Raw genomic sequence first — 16,809 nt, forward strand, 5'->3', positions numbered from 1 at the left:
GCTTGGCAACAGAAAGGCTCACTACTAGCCTTGAGTTGGCCCAAACCTCCAAAACAGTCCAAAAGTGAATGAATTAAGGATCTTGCTTGTTGGAGAGTAATTAACTGTAGAGCGAAATGGAGGAAAGTATCTCAAATTGCCTAAACACAGGTGTCTAGTGCAACCATTTCAGATGGGGTTTGGGTCTCCTGTAACCCCGGTGTCATACCTGCCATCCCTGCTCACATACCTACGCTATCCAAGGGTCTTTGAAATAGCACTATATTTAGGAAAGTGAATCACATCCTTAGCAAGTCCCTGATAAATCTGGAAACAGAGCCTGCTCCAGGTAGGGGCAGACAGCTACTCAAGCCAGCTTTTAAGTAGCAGAAGCAGTTCAGCCGCTTTAGTGTGCCCGTCTGCTTCTCAGAGATGGACTAACCCTGAGCAAAGGCCACGCTGAGGTGGCACCATGGCAGGTACAGCCAACCTAAGGTCCCTGAGTTGTGTTCAGTCCTGAAGCAGTTGAGCACGGCTGCCAAGCCTGGAGCGCGTGGCACGGTGAGCACGTGTGCTCGTGCATGTGATGAGCGTGTATGTTGGAAGGTGTTGGCACAGGGCTGCTGGCCGCAGGTATCCTGGGGTCTGCTCCTCCCTGCAGTAGAAGACAAGCAGCCAGGGAGCTGCCGTGCAACACAAGAATGGTTGTACCAGGCCACACCACGGTCCACCAAAAGTCCATGTCCTGGTGTCCCGCTGTGCTGACTGTGGCCAACAGCACCCGTCCGGAGAGGAGCAGGTCAGTGATGTTTCTCCAGATCACCCTCCCAGCTACTGGGGACTCGCTGAGCCAGAGGGATGCCTCTGAGACACCCTGAGAAATGCTCTTACCTCCACGGGTACAAGCTACATGTCTTGGGGCTCCTGGTTGTCGAGAGATTTCCATACGTGACTTAAAGGAGCTGGAAAATTGGTCAGCTCTGCTGTACGGTTCCTGGGCTATACCTGCCCTGGACCCTACTGTCAAGATATCTTGCTCTGCCCTAACGCTGTCATGGCTTGACCTTGTTGGTCCTCTCAGTTGTGCTATTTCTGTCCTTTGCTCATTTTCCCTCTTCCCTCCTATAGTCTAGCAGAAACTGGCCCGAGGCCATTGCCACCCCCTGCTCCTTTCTCCCCTCTCCTGTCCTCAACTGTGACCTTGAAAGCACTGTGCCCAGACCTGGCCACGTCCTCACCTGTCCCCCTTGTGTCCTAGCACCGATATTTTACACCCTACCAGCCGTGCCCTGCCTGCTCATACTCCTTCCAAGTGAAACATTTCTGATTCCCGGATGCCATTGCATCAGCAGGTTGAAATGCTCTGCTCCCTGGCTCAATCTAATTAAGAGAGAGACCTCTGCGAAAGGTACGACTTTAGTGCATAGAAAAGTGATGAGCCGTGACTCTTAAAAACGTATCGCGCAGCACCAATATCTGTTATTTCCTAGCAGATTACTGGGTATGAAGCATTGCAGTTTCTAATGAGATCTGACTGACAGGGTAAACCAATCTGCTACTTAAGGACTTGCATGTGTCTTTCTATCTGTGGGGCTTGTGCTAGAAAGATGCAGCCTACTGTGAAAAAGGCAGGACATTTTTCTAATTGCTTCCATTTGCAGGCTGGAGCTAGGCAATAGAGATGCATTTCAAGCTGACAATCCAATATTTACCTTTATTTCAGCTGCAGACAAATGCCTGGGATGGGTGTTCTTCACACACTGATGGTTCCCCCTTTCTTTGCAATTTTTTTTTTGTGTCATGCCAACTTCCCTTCTTAAAAAATCTGTCCTTCCCCTAACAGCTCTGTTTGCTGTGCATTTAAGCAGAAGCTCCCAGCAGGCTACCACACCTTCAGCACACAAACTCAGCACAGGCAGAGCCCACCTTTAAGCATGGGAGCAGAAAGCAATTTCTAGATCAAATAGCAGCTCCAAGCAGGCTATGTGAGAGCTCAGACGTGGAGTTCACATTCAAATACACTCACAGGGGTATCTGTTCCTGTGGGGTGACACTGGATGTTTGTTCAGGCTCAATCTGGAGTCTGGAGCTAAATTTTGACCTTGTTTGAACAGTGTCAATCAAGGCAGTCCAAGGCTAGATGACAGAGACACCTCAAACCAGAACTATCCCCATGATGTTGTTTGACCCTTTAGGAACTGAGACGTAATTAGAGCTTTGCTTGTTACACCTGCAGCTGCACTTTGCAGCTGTTGGCAAATTAAACAGCGTTTAAATGGCCATCCTTCTCCCATCCCTTCTACCTCCCCTTGGCAAACTTCCCTGTAACAGCCAGCTCTTATGGCTCGCAGGTGAGCATGGAGGACCTTGCTGCAAAGAGAGCAGACGATCCGCTGAAGCCCATTCCTTGGGCTGGTAGGTGCTACTCTTTGCTACTGTAGAGGAAAAAAAAACCCTTAAACTAAAAGCAAAACCAATCTCTTCTTCCTTGCTTCTCTCTGGACAGCGATCACATGCAAAACAGTAATGATCACAAAAAATAATTAAAGACTGAATTGGAATTTAAATACGTAAAGACATCCAGCTAGGGATGTTATTGCACCTCCATGGGTACAAAAACATGCTCGTGGCCTCCCACGAGGGTATAAAGAACCTCAAACACTCCGCTCCTCGAGCTCTGCATGGCACACAGGTTCTAGGGTTAAAGGTCCCTCTCCATCCCTCCTCCGGGCTCTTTCTACCACAGCAATCTCTGCCACCAACTCTCCTGATCTTTGTTGGCCCACTGAGTTCCTGGAGGGAGAGCTGCAGGCAAAGCTTTACATGCCCACCCCTCCTTTTTGGCCATCTGCTTGTTTTTTGAATTAGAAACCAGCATGCGTTTGCTCTGCAGGAGAGCTGAGCCGCTCCACCGGCTGCGTGCACAGAGGTTGACAGCCGCGCCGACTGAAAGACAGCCATTCACCACCAACACGGGGGTCAGGATGCCATGAATTTCACCAGGAGATACCAGTGAGGTGTTCCGCAGTGCTGTGGGAATGGAGAAGGCTGTGACCCTTAACAGAGGATGAGGACACTGCTTTCCATTTTGGCACTATTCTGCCTGTTCAAAATCAACTTTTGCCCCTTGGAATCACAAATCTCCCTTAGGAGACCTGGCGTCTATCATGACATTTAGGATCCATTTCAAGGTTGTAACCTTTTAGTAAGATCGTTACTACCAACCATTCGTCTTCCATGCTTGCGTGGCCTGCCTGCCTTCATATCCCTGCTGCTGTGTCTCCAACCAGCACTGTGTAGGTCTTTCAGATTCCAACCTGCCGTACCCCGCAATGCCCAATGCAATAAATACAATGCCTGTTTTAGGAGGGATGCTGTAAAAGGCATATTTTGACCCCACCTTTAATGAGATCACCATTTCCATCCCTGCACGTTGCTGCCTCAGCGTCTCCAGTGCAGTCACGGTTGCAGCCCAACACCTTGTCCGATGCTTGATGTGATTTCCATAGCCTGAAGCTGTGGAAGTGCAGGGGACCAAGAGAAGGCAGGAGGAGAAGGCCCTTGGACTCAACTGAGAGAAGAGGATTGCTAAAATGTTCCTATGGCATTTTTAAAGCAAGCAAACCAATAAAGCTGCTCTCTATGCACACAAAAGCCTGCCTAGCCCCTTCATGGCTAAAGCCAGTGGTCTATCACATGTGTTTTATGCTTTACATGGACCTGGAAATGAACTTTGACATTCATCTTCATATTTCTACGGTATGAGAAACCCTGTATTAACCTAGGCAGTTTCTGGACACTGTGGTGGGGCTGCGGTTTTGGTCTCCTGATCCAGACTGAGACCTGGTCTGCAGACTGTGCAGCCTGGGGAGCCGGTGGGAAAGCCCTGTGGCCTCTTTCCAGCCCACATATTTCATGTTTCGTGCAAAAAAACCGCAGTGCAGGGAGAGACTGAAGCCCTCCCCCGGGTGGGATGGACACCCAAGGCTGGAAACCTGGCAGAACTCCTTGGCCCACCCATTGAGCCATAGACAACATGTCTTACACTGGTTTACCAGGGAGGCACGAGCACGTGGTGAGCACACACCACACCATTGCTGACAACGTACAACTTGGTTTTGCTCCGCATTTTTGCTATGAAAACCCACATACCAATTTCTGTGTAGTCAAATAAAGCAATCTTGATGAGTACTCTGTGATTTGCAAGAACCACCACCAAGATGATAGTGAATACCAGGACTCACACCCTTCAAAACTTGGTCTGCAAAGAAAACAAACACCCACCCTACGTGCCGCAGACCTGGATAAACAAAACGATCCAATTCCAGCTGGATAGCCAGAGTTTTCTGAACTTAGACCTTATACTAAAGCAACTGCAGTTCTACAAGTAACTGGTCAGTGGCTAAGCATCGTCACGGAGGCCAAAGTCACTAAAGGCAGAAATTAAGAAGAAAAACTTCTGACACGAAAAATCCCTTCACTTTAATTACCATTAGCAATGCAGCATGACAGAAAGAGATAAACACACATGCACCTACACAAATAAGAAGCTTGGGAACACAAAGTAATTACTTTGATTTTTTTTTTTCCCCACCGACATTCAAAACTTATTAGTCTCAAGAAAGCACATATCAGCAAAAGACTGTCACCTCAGGGATAAATGAGGAATTTGTTTGTAATTCACTTCCAGGAGAATATATCCTGATGTTGTTAATGCAGAGTAGGAATGTGCTCTGGCCAAGTCTAACCGCCAAAAACACTTCTTAAAAATGTTTATTCACATCTTCCTGAGCTTGTGTCCCTGGAAATGTGAATGCCAGTTTCTGCTGGCTGAGAAGTTCACCTCCATTGATTGTTTCACTAATACACCAAGAACCAAGCAAAGAAAGTCAATGAAGCCTCTCAGTTTTTCAGTCCATTTCCAGTTTAGGAAAATTGAATTAATCTCTTTACTCAGAGCAACTCAAACATCCACATTCAGGCAATGAAAATCATTACTGAGGCCACTAAAACCTATATCTTTAAAGGTTACAGTGTGAAAATTAAAAGCACCTCCGGGAAAAACTGAAATGGCTGATCAAAATAAAACCGTTGAGTCAACAGTGGAAAGCCTGGGCAGGACCGGCGCCTTCCAGTACTGAGTGATATTTTAAGACGCTTCCTCTGCTATATGGAGCGATACCGATGAAGAGTGGATGCTACGTGATTTCACACATCACAGCGTGTTCGGACATGAGGGATGTAGGAACTGCCAAATGAATTCAGCCCCCTAATCCAGTTAATACGGGGCTGCTACTGGGTGTAAAAACGTATCGAGGGCGCTTACAGATTGATCTACCCACCTGCAAAGTCACCTCTGGACCCCAGACAGCTGAGGAGGGCTCACCTTGCCTAGCGATAGACGTCTGCCGTGGCTAATTCCACCTGAGCAGGTCACCTCTGCTCCCTGATCCTTGTCACAAGGAACAGGCACTCCTAAAAGGCCCTTCATCTCATTTCAAAGAAAATTTAAGCCAATTCAGAAAATTGCACTCTAATCATGCTCACTTCTCCCTACTTGCTGTGAAGGGAACTGAGGGCAACCAGCTCCAATGGAGACATGACTGTGGCAGATCTATAGTTATAGAGCAAGTATTCATCAGTTCAATGGCTCAAGGCATATATCTGAAAGTTAAACTCGGGCTTAAATACTTTGTTGGACTTGAGTGCGTGTTCTTCAGGCTGCCACGGTCCACGTCTGCAAAATGTCTGGTGTATGTTTTAATTACAAAGCCAGCAAAATCCCCTCCTTGAGGAATTTATAATCCATGCAGTCACCAAAGGAAAGGGAGTGACGTGCTGTCATTACCCAGTGGTTCAGCCACTTTCTTTCCACCTTCATGTGCTCAAGTGCTCTCATTACGTGAAAATTACTTAAGGACAAACACGAGAAATGTCATCCCCCAAGAGTCAGGCTCTTTGCTTCCGAACATCTGGTATATCACCATTAGGGCATTTTGGAGTTTTTTCCTAATGCGGAGAATCAGCAGCAGGCAAGGCATTTCCCAGACACACGCAATGAATAAGAAATCGGCTACTCAGCAAACCTGAGAACAAAAGGTCTCCGTTCTTCGGCTGGAGTCAGGCCAAATGGCCCGAAGATGGTGAGGGAAGAGCAGCCACTTCTGCACGAGGATGTGTTTGGTCCTCCTGCCTCCCCTCTGCTCCTACCTTGAGCAATTCCCTTCTTCACCCCTGATGTCTTATCCTAATTTAAGATAAAGTTCCATTTTCAGGAACATTATCATTTCAGAGCCTTACAGCTCATTTCCTTGTTTGTTCCCTCTCCTTCGGTTGTGCCAGCACAGCTGTTTGCAAGGCCCGCTGTGAACCAGACTGGGGAGCTGATCCTGCCAAAAAAGAGAAAAAGCTGATGCGAAAAACAAAACATAGCCCTTCCCCCCAAGCTGGATCGTTTCCCTGCTCTAATTTACTGTGTCGCATCAGTGCCCGCTGTGCAAAGGACGAGAAGAGGAAGGTGGCATTTGCCGAGGTGTCGGCATTGCGGGGTATATGCAAGCGCAAATTCTCACCGAGCCTTCAGAGCTGGCTGCTGCTTTCCTCCTAGATGATGGTGCGCTGTAAAGAGCTGCTGATCTTTTGTTGTGTACTGGCTACACATTTTGCATAGCAAATAAAATACAGTATGTTTTGGAGGTAGTTTTCCAGATGAGGCAGATAAAGCACCAAGTGCTGTTCTAGGGAGTATTTCAGACCTGCACAAACCAGGGGCATTTGGATCTACTCATATCCAATGTCCATCAGGATGCCCAAATTTGGGAGAAACTAAGCCCTTCCAGCAGCTGATTTAACTGAACCACTTTGGATGTACTGACCCTGCAGAAGGGGATAGGGCTGAAAGGACCCAGGTGACAGAAGACTGGCCAGAGCACAGCCCTCATACAGGTTATCTAGGGAATAAATTTACCATCTGCAGTCACTGACAGTGACTTAAAAGGAATTTTAAGCTTTCAGACTTCAGGAGAGAGACTTCAGCTGGAGATTGCATTAAGACCCCATCTCCAGGTCACATCAGGCTCCACAAAGAAGTGTTTTTGTGGCAAGGAAGAATTACCTGGAGGGGATGATCATGGCTCAGCAAGAAGAGTGCAATTCCTGGCCTTGGGAAGGCTGCCCTTCCCAAAATGACAAACCTGGGACAGGAAGAGATGGCTTCTGAGTCCTGGGGGAACATGGGATTCAGAGCATGGGTCCTCCTCACTCTGGCAAGATGACCCGAGAACCATTTTCAGGTTTCAGGACAGGGGTGTTGCCTTTCCTGTACATCTCTGCACCACGGGCCCAAAGTGATTCAAAGTGATTCAAAGACAAAGACTGGCCCAACCCCTCTCTCAAACACTCACGGACGTAAAGCTTAGATCTGAACTTCACCAACACCTTATCCTGGAGAACTGAGGGAGGGACAAGGAAAACCTTTTGTTTCCCGATGCTGCAAGAAGATGAGGTGCATGCATGAGCCTGAAAACAGACGTGGTCAGCTGGAACCCATGTGAGATCTCCAGTCTTGGGCATCAAGGTGAACTATCTGGGAATACTGCATTTTTCAGTGTTGTCTCCATAAATATCCATAAAACTTCTGAGCTGGTGAGAGGAGCTGAGACCTTTTCCAACACACGAGTGGTTGGTAGGACTCTGTGTGGGATATGCTGATCTCTAACAAGTGTCGAGTGGATATCTTGACAGGAGATCTGATTCTCAGCACTGCTCTTGCTTCACCAGCTCAACAAGCTCTTTGGTTTCTTCCTGCTTGGTCGCGATCAACCAAACGAACTGCGTGGCCAGCTATGCGGTATTTCCCTGTGCACCTCCATCGAGGAGAGCAGACCAGTGATGTGGGTTTCCCCAGGTCACAATCACCTCTTCCAAAAGTCCCTCTTGTTTCTGTGCTGAGGAGCTGGGCAGCTCCAGCAAAGGACATGGCCATGCCATGGCTTCCAGAAGCTCATGCAGGACTGCAGAAGCTGAAAGTTTGGGAAGTCTCGAGCAGGCACCTTGCTGTAAATGTACTGTATTGCAGAAAGCAGTCAGAAACCTCAAGAAGCGCTCTGTGAAATGTTGTGAAGGCATAAATTGGTGTCCCGCTAAAACTCATGGCAGCTGCAAATTTAACTGGAAATTAAACTACACGGATGGGTGATTTGTTCCAGCATAGTTTTAATGAGTCCGTAACAGGGCAGCTGTTTGGGATGCACGGGGCTTCGCCCAGCAGCACCCGTTTGGTGAAGGACCGTACGGGGACAGTCTCTGATCCCCCAGAGAACATGGGGGAAGCAAAAGGAGGAGGGGAAGGAGGGGGCATCAAGCTGAGCGGTGTTTTTTAATCCTCTGTGGTTGGGATTTTTGGTTAATGCAGTGAAACCACTAATTACAGCTAATTAAACCTGCACTGAGATCAAAGCTCAGTGGAAACTACAGGGGGGAGAAAACAAGAGAGAAAAGAAAGGAAAAGAAAATACAGATTTTGTTGTAACCAAGTCCTTAATTGAAAACTAAAGCAGCTTTGTTAATTAAAAGCAGCAAAAACAAAATGAGGGCATGCTCCACAGATACACAACATGAGTCCAGCATCGTGATGGAGATAACACGTCTTTCCCACGCTGTCAGCAAAGAGAAGCTTTTCTTCCAGAGCCTGTTCTGCTTCTGGCTCCTCTACAGGGAACGGTCTTCCTAGGATCCGTACTGCAAAGCATTGGTGACTTTTTCCTTCCACAGCACTGAGGACCTTGGGCATAAAGTGGGGGGAGAGGAATTCCTCCAGACAAACACATTTACAGCTTTTCTGAACAAGTAAGTTTTTCCCACTGAGTCAAGAGGGTATGGGTCAGTGACCAGCATGTCTACACCAGGGTACCAAAAATACTCCTTGGTAGCTTGCAATATCCTTTCTAGCGGGCTGCTCCATTTGCTTTTGAATCCCCTAAGTGCTGTGGTGGATACATGAGTTACAGTGCCTGGTACCCAAGCTGTCTACTCAACTAACGTGGGTTTTACTCAAACTGAATGATTTTAAACACCCCAAATTTTCTCGTGGCTTGAGTGCAGCCCCAGGGAAGAACATCTGAGATGCCTTTCTCACCCAGTTCTGAACCACAAGTGAAGACAGGCAGCAGAGGAGCATCACAGGAGCACTGCGGAGGCACCCGAGAGCAGAACAGCAGTCTGCCACTGAACAAAGGGGATTCACGTCAGGATCCGTTGGACCTGGCGTTCAATGCGCACAAGTCAAGCATCAAGAATGGCTCTCAGAGGAGGCTTCCCTCGACCAGCTACATCCTCAGGCAACCTGGGCACCCAGGCAGCAAACACTGCCTCCTGTTTCTGTATTTATCAAGAGTAAATTCAGAAAGAGAAATAATATTTTGCAATGAAAAAGACTTCTTTCAGAGCACTGGGATGTCTAAGGGATCTCTAATGCACACTGGCTTCCCCTTCCCTCTGCAGCACCCAGTAGATGGCAGCAAGTTATCGCTTATTCCTCCTGCCTGGGACAGCCTTGCGCATTAGGCAAGAGGCACAAATCTCTCCTGCCCCTGTATAATCAAACAAAAAAAATCCCCTGCCCGCCAGTCATAGCAGGAGAGGAGCCCTGAATGCCAAGCATCCAAACCAGAACTGCGCTCGGAAATAAAAGCACCCTCTGAAATCCTGCTGCTGCAGTTCAGAGACTGTTCCCGGTGGCATTTTCCAGTTCTCCCCATGCAAGAATCAAAGCAATGGATGGGACAACCCTGCCACCTCCACGGGTGTTTGTGCTGAAAGCAATGGGCCTGTCTGCACTGGAAATTTGTAGTACAAGGGCATCTCTGCCTCTCGTCACCGGCTGAGCTAGTCCTAAAACCGGAGGGTCTATCTCCACCCTGCTGCTGTGATTCACTCAAACTTACAAGGAAAACCAGAGTGTTTATTGGGTGCCAGAGCAGAGCTGAGGCAGATCCACACTAGTCTCTTCCCATCACTCCCTGTGGCCCCGCGCAGACATCTAGGCACCTTGACCTTGGTATCCAGTGCAACCAGCGATGCAGCAGTTTGACACTGGTTTGAAAGAAAGCTCAAGCTCCAGCTGCATCCTCCTTCATCTATACTCTCCTACCCTCCCCACCTAAATAAAGACGGGTTTTGAGTAAAGGGTGTGTTTCCAGGAGCCATTTAGAGTAACTGGTGTCAATTGTAACTGCTTCCTCCAAATGCCTTGGCAGTTCTCCCTTACTTTGAAACCAGTATAAGGACTGGTGCCATTCTCTCCTGACTCCCTGCAGCTGGCTGTATGGGTGGAGGGAAGGTGTTTGCCTGGAGAACGTAAGAATACAAGCAAGTACATGTACACCGTTGTCCTGGTTTTCGCTGGGACAGAGTTAATTTTCTTCCTAGTAGCTGGTATAGTGCTGTGTTTTGGATTTAGGATAAGAATAATATTGGTAACACACTGACGTTTTAGTTGTTGCTGAGCAGTGCTTACCCAGAGCAGGGTTTTTCTGCTTCTCACCCCACCCCACCAGCGAGGAGGCTGGGGGGGGGGGCACGAGAAGTTAGGGGGGGCACACAGCCGGGACAACTGGTCCCAGCCGACCCAAGGGATATTCCAGACCATAGGATGTCATGCCCAGTATATAAACTGGGGGGAAAGCTGGCTGGGGGCTGCTGCTTGGGAACTGGCTGGGCATCAGGTGGTGAGCAATTGCATTGTGCATCACTTGTTTTGTATATTCTAATTTTTTAATCATTATTATTATTTTCCCTTCCTTTCCTGTCCTATTAAACTGTTCTTATCTCAACCCATGAATTTTACTTTTTTCCCCCCAATTCTCTCCCCCATCCCACTGGCGGAGGGGGGGAGTGAGCGAGCGGCTGTGTGGTGTTTAGCTGCCTGCCGGGTTAAACCGTGACAATCGCAGCCTCACGGGTGTCACCAGGAGAGCACAGACGCAGAGGAACAAGGTCAGAGCAGCAGCTGCAGCTGCATTTTGCCAGGGAGCGGAAGCAAAGGTCATTCTCTTTTGTGAACGATAAAAATTCAAGCAGCCCTTGTATACCGATAGACACATTTGATTACAGGCATCTGAACTACATTTCAAGGGCTTATTCGTGGCTGACCTATGAACAACTGTCTGGCACGCTGATGGCTTCTTCTCCCCACGCTGATGGCTTCTTCTCCCCATGCTGATGGCTTCTTCTCCCCACGTTGATGGCTTCTTCTCCCCATGCTGATGGCTTCTTCTCCCCACGCTGATGGCTTCTTCTCCCCACGCTGATGGCTTCTTCTCCCCACGCTGATGGCTTCTTCTCCCCACGCTGATGGCTTCTTCTCCCCATGCCTTCTCACTGGGGACTTCTCCAGAGTGGTTGGGATCCGCCGGCAGTGACAACGTAGGTGCCACATCGACTCTAAAGACGTGGTCAGAGCCAAGGGTCCTGGTAACGTCTTTAGCAGCAGGAAAAGATTCCTGGTCCCCGCGGGATAGATGGAGTAGCATCTGCTAACTTGAACGGCAGCAGCAGGGAAACCTTCGATCTAACTCTTAGGTGTACAGACACCTCTGGTTCACTATGCTGCAAACCATTTAAGGGATGAAGGACACTTTCAGATCCACTAATGACGAGTAGCACCACTCAAACCCCTTTATCTCAGAGGTCAAAATGACACTGTGTTGTATGAAATGTTCACATTTCATCACTGGTCTCTCCCTTCCCCTTGCAACCACCTCAATTAACTTTCAAGAATAGGGCAATTTTATCACTGCTGTATGTCTGAGAAAGTTTTTTTTTGTTCAATGAAAAATGAACGTCTAGGAGTTGAGTGATATTTTATTTAAGGATAAGTCTGAAGAAGAAACCTAGCCCTTTTTGACTACCTCTGATGAAATCTCTGCATAAACGTGCAAGTGTAATTTTTGGTGAGGATAGAGGGGGAGCAGAAAAGAAGGCACAAGGGAAAAGGCCTGAACTGGAATCCAAATTTGAAGCTGAATTTTATCCCTCTAATGCCATAAATCTAATTCTGGGTCTGAAACTTCCAAAATTTGGAGGTATTTGAAACTCACACTCAGTCCCAGACTTTGCAGTATATGCCTAGGTATTATACACGGGAATAAAATACTGCTTTTTCTTTAATACAGTAGTGGATGCCCTAACGACTGACTGCATTTCTGCTGGCCTAGATACTGAACATGCATATAAGGGAAAAACCTATTAATATTTGCAGGAAATTTAGCAAATGCTACAAATCCTTTTGCGACACCTCAGCAGTCAGAACCAGCCTATTTTACCCTTTCTCCTGTCGGTGGAGAAACTCCTTGCTAGAGCTCGTAGAACTTGGCAATTTATTTTTTCAATGGAAACATGCTCTGGCTCTGCTTCATGATGCTCTGCAGAGAGCTTCCCTACCCCGCTCTACCTTGAATTGAGATTCTCAAAGCAAAACTCATTTGAAACGAATTTTCCACCTGCCATTGTACTACTCCCAAAGCAGCAAATCCTGCTGTTGTCACCTGCAGGTTATAGATCTTTTGAAAAATGTGGTTTAAACAGCAAGAGTCTCACCAGAACCAGCGAGTGTTACACGGGTTAAGATTTTGCTGTGAATCCTCTACGTGATTTTGGCTTCAGAGGAGAAAGATCTTCCACCTCTGGCTTCCCTGGTTAGGGTTTCTACTGACTAAGTCACCGAGACAGAGAAGAAAGGGGATGCCCAGTGCTCTTTGAGGCCCATAGAAAGCCTTGAAAAATATATCAAAAGTGAAAAATAAAAGCAAAACCAAACCCCAAATCAAAAGCATGACACCCAGGAAAATCTTGAAAGTCTTTTGTCCTTTTCTCAAATGGTCTGGTCTTTCCTATAAACTCGAGCACATCAGACTTTGAATGCATTCACTTTCACAAAAGGACCACACAGGACCTGTTCCAGAATTAAAACTTAACGTATGAAGAGTGATTGTATGAAGAGTGATGTATTGATCGTTAATTGTGGCTGATTGCTTCTTGAACCCTGAGTGTCACACTCTCATGGATAAATAAATATCAAGGAGACAAGGGAGCAACAGGGACAGTGAACCAACTGTCTGGGGGAAGCAGAAGCCAGTTGGCTTCAGATGAAGCTTAGATCCAGCCTGGAGGACAAAGAGCTCCATAAGTGCCTGAGAAAATCTATTATTCTGCATGTGTGAAAAAAAGACTAAAAAACCTATTATGTCTTTCCGTGATCAAAGGAGGTCACGACTTCTGATCAAGTTCCTTAAAGAAACTGGAGTAAATGTTGAATTATTTTGCACAAGGGCAAATGCAAAGACCAGAGATGGGGCAGTGAGTCCCAGGCTGGGTTAGACCCACTTCAGAAATCTCTCCCATTCAGTAATGATCACCCAGTTCCCTGGAGAAGTGAAGCAGGGAGGGAATTTACCCGTTACCAGGAGGTGCAGGGGGGAAGGAAGAGCAGGTGAGTTAGTGTTTCTCCATCAGCTCTGCCACTGCTCCCGTACAAGAAATAACCACTTGCTCTCTGCTTCTCATCTTTAGAAAGGCAAAACTGACAGTTAGCTCCTGCGCAAAGCATTTACAGATTCCTGTATGAGCAATATCACAGAAGTACAAATCACTTTTATCCTACATTGATGTTATTTTATGCTTTCTGGGGGTGAACTGTTATGTTTATTTTATAGTTCGAATAGACCTCGGTAACTGGAGTCCCTAGGGTACCATGAGAACTTGTTTGGGTAATTGTAAATTCAGGTGAGCAGGGCAGGGTTTGGATGCACGAGATGCCTTGTTTATGTAAAAGGGGAATCTGGATAATAAGCATTCAGGAGTCATCTGAAGAACAAAAGAATAAAACATACTCTCTAGATCACAGAAATCTGCCCCAAAAGAAAGAGGGAAGCAATGCAGTGATGAAAGCTAAAAAGAAATGTTGTTGAATTTATATTATGGGAAGAAATCTGCATCACAGGTACCACAAAGCAGCTGATGCTGCTGTGCAGAAAGCTCAGGTGTCTCTTCTGAGCTCCACAGTTGTTGATGATGGTACCTAGCAGCTCCAATGGAGCAGGAGAAAATCTATTTGCCACGTAACTCGTATATAAAGAGGACTGGTATGCGCTTGATGTTGTGAAAACTACTGGTCTGGTATATCACCCATCCAGCAAGACTGGGAGTGGGGAACAGGTTACCTCCTCACCCTTCCCTTCAAACTCCACATCAAATTGTGCAGCAATACGAGTCAGAACCCCACAGCTATTCAACCGTTCCCGCAAAGACCTCTCCAGAAAACGGCCAGCTGCGCCGTGCCAGCCTCCAGCAGCGCTTGGTCAGCGTTTCGTTATTTGGGTGCCAGTTGCTGTCAGCACATGCTCAAGCTCTGTTCTGCCTGCCAAAAAACTGGGCTAATTTATTTAGCATTTCAACAGATCAGGGGAAAAAAATCATTTAAAAAAGGAAAGATTGAATTTGGGAACTTAATTCCTTGGAGAGTTAGTAATGGATCTTTCTCTCTCCCCCTCCTCCAGGTCTCAGCATTCATAACTTCCCCATGTCAATGTTATTATGAAGAAACTAATTCAATAATGAGATCATTCCCCATATGAGAGCCCAAGTAAATGAGGCACTCAGTCTTACCTACTCTCCCTCATCAGAGGGAGTTGTGCTTCTCTCATAATTCAGTCTCCAAGAGCAATGGCCAAATGACGACACCAACTATTTCCAGTGTTTGTGGTGGGTCATATCTGAGTGTCACGAAAAACTCTGTCATTTGATCTACGTGCTTTAATTTGCAAGTTCCAGGCTCTTCCTTTGGCTATTTCTTGGGCTCAGCTGCCCGTTGCTGAACGAGCTGCTGCCACAGAGGATCAGCCAGTACAGCTAATTGTAGCCAGCACCCTAGGTCCACGTGCAAAGCACGCACCATTTACTGTTTGCAAACAGTTCCCCTTTTGTGAATAAAGCAGCAGGGTGGGTGAGAAACTTGCAGGGGATCTATCATGTCCAGTTTTGGTTTTATTTTGCTATTACTACTATTTTAAGGGCAACAGCACTTGAAGGGAGACAGCACCTCGCATCCCTGAGGTTCACCCACACTGTTCCTGTGAGTTGCTAAAAATTTAAGCCTTCAACAAACCAAAATACTACTTATCTGGGCATGAATCCAGGCCTCAGATTCATCCAGTTTAAGTTCCACCCAAGACCTATACCTAGAAGCTTTTCCTTGCCTGGTTTTGGTCTCAGGAGAACCAGACCAAGAGGAAGCCCCAAGCGCAGCACTTTGGTGGGACCTCTGCTTTGAGCTCATGCTGAGCTCAAGTGATCCACGTTGCTCTGAATGTTGCTCAACAACAGGGAAAGTGAATATTACGAGTAACGCTTTTATGCGTTTAACTTGATATCGATGCAGTTGCACGCACGAGCGGTGAAGCTTCTGGAAGGAGCTACCTCTGTACATGTGGACAACAAAATAGTAACAAACACAACGTGGGGCTCTCTGCTCACCTTGCAAAGTCCAGGTCAGCCTCGCGTGACATGGTGATGTTCGTCAGGTTTTGCTGGAGGATGAAGATGTTCCTACACATTTTCTTGATGCCAGATTCACTGATGCGCTTGAAGTAGTGGGCACCGTTGATAAGAATGCAGGAAATAAGGTGGCCCAAACCTGCAAGGGTGAGGGGGGAAACAAACAATAAAATCACAGGAGGAAGACATTTAGTGACAGTAATTCATCATAAAACCCATGAATGAGCACTGTTAAGCAGTACATGTGAACTGGAACAGGAGATACACTGAACTGTACCTGGAAACAGCCCTCAGTATCTTCCCTGCGCATTTTAGGAGGACTTTCCTCAAGATTTCCTTCCTTAGTAAAAATACAAAACTGCCCCCAAACACTATGAAAACTCAAAGCTGCATTATCATAGCCATTGATATTTCCAGGGCACTTCCAGATTTGTAGTCAGGCTTTGCATAATGTCCTTTTCAGTCCCTCTCTCTGCCTGGGCAGAGCGATGGACCACTACTGCTCCTACAAAATGATAGTATTTTAATCTGTTATCAAGGGTAGTATTTTTCCCTGGTAAACTCACAGTCTGCAAAAGCAGAAATGAGCTGCATTTCAATGCACTTGATGTGCAACCTCTCTGATCAGTCTTGAATAGTTTCTTGTGTCTGAATGATGTCTCCATCTTTCCCCTGCTGCTGAAGGACGTAGCTGGCTGCTATAAGTCACAGCTACTCCCAAAATGAGGTATCCATTCACGTCGCATTACAAATATCAAAAACCCCAGCCTGATTCACTCAGTACACAGGTCTGTACAAGACTAGATGTCAATTAAAAGTCTGAATTAAGAAAATATGTTCATGTATAGGCAACCAGCATGGGGTATATGTAAATCCCAAAACAAGGCTTAAGAGGTGCCTACATTTCACGAAGAGTGTGTGTATAAATTTCAACCTCATGGCTTAGCGAGATGTGAATGGTCCCCATGGCTCTGTGTGGAGCCATTTTACTCTCCTCGAAGAGACATGGCAGACCTGAGCTGTAAGAGGAGCTCTACAATGTGCTGGTGATCACTCAGTTTGCCACAGATTCACACAGCTCAGAAAACATCTGATTAAAAAATGCTCCATCAGTAGCTACATGTGTACAGGAGGGAAGTACACAGATACTGAAAGCCTTCTGTAGGACCAGTAAGCAGTGGCCAAAATCAGGCAAAGCCTTCATCCCTGGTGACATATTATATTGGGCAATGGGTACATCTCCAGTCCCCACCTTCTCCTGACTTTGAACCACCACCA

General features: G+C 46.8%; 1 protein-coding gene across 1 annotated transcript in view; it reads right to left on the bottom strand.

Annotated features, from left to right (window-relative positions):
* EXOC4 (exocyst complex component 4) overlaps nt 1–16,809 on the bottom strand; it is a 422,679-nt gene that overhangs the window by 15,318 nt on the left and 390,552 nt on the right. Inside the window, exon 17 of the mRNA XM_030015473.2 lies at nt 15,511–15,670. Within this exon, the coding sequence (XP_029871333.1) occupies nt 15,511–15,670 (160 nt within the window). The remainder of the gene's footprint in view (nt 1–15,510; nt 15,671–16,809) is intronic.

The sequence above is a fragment of the Aquila chrysaetos genome, chromosome 5 (assembly GCF_900496995.4).
Source record: "Aquila chrysaetos chrysaetos chromosome 5, bAquChr1.4, whole genome shotgun sequence".
Taxonomy (NCBI): Eukaryota; Metazoa; Chordata; class Aves; order Accipitriformes; family Accipitridae; genus Aquila; species Aquila chrysaetos.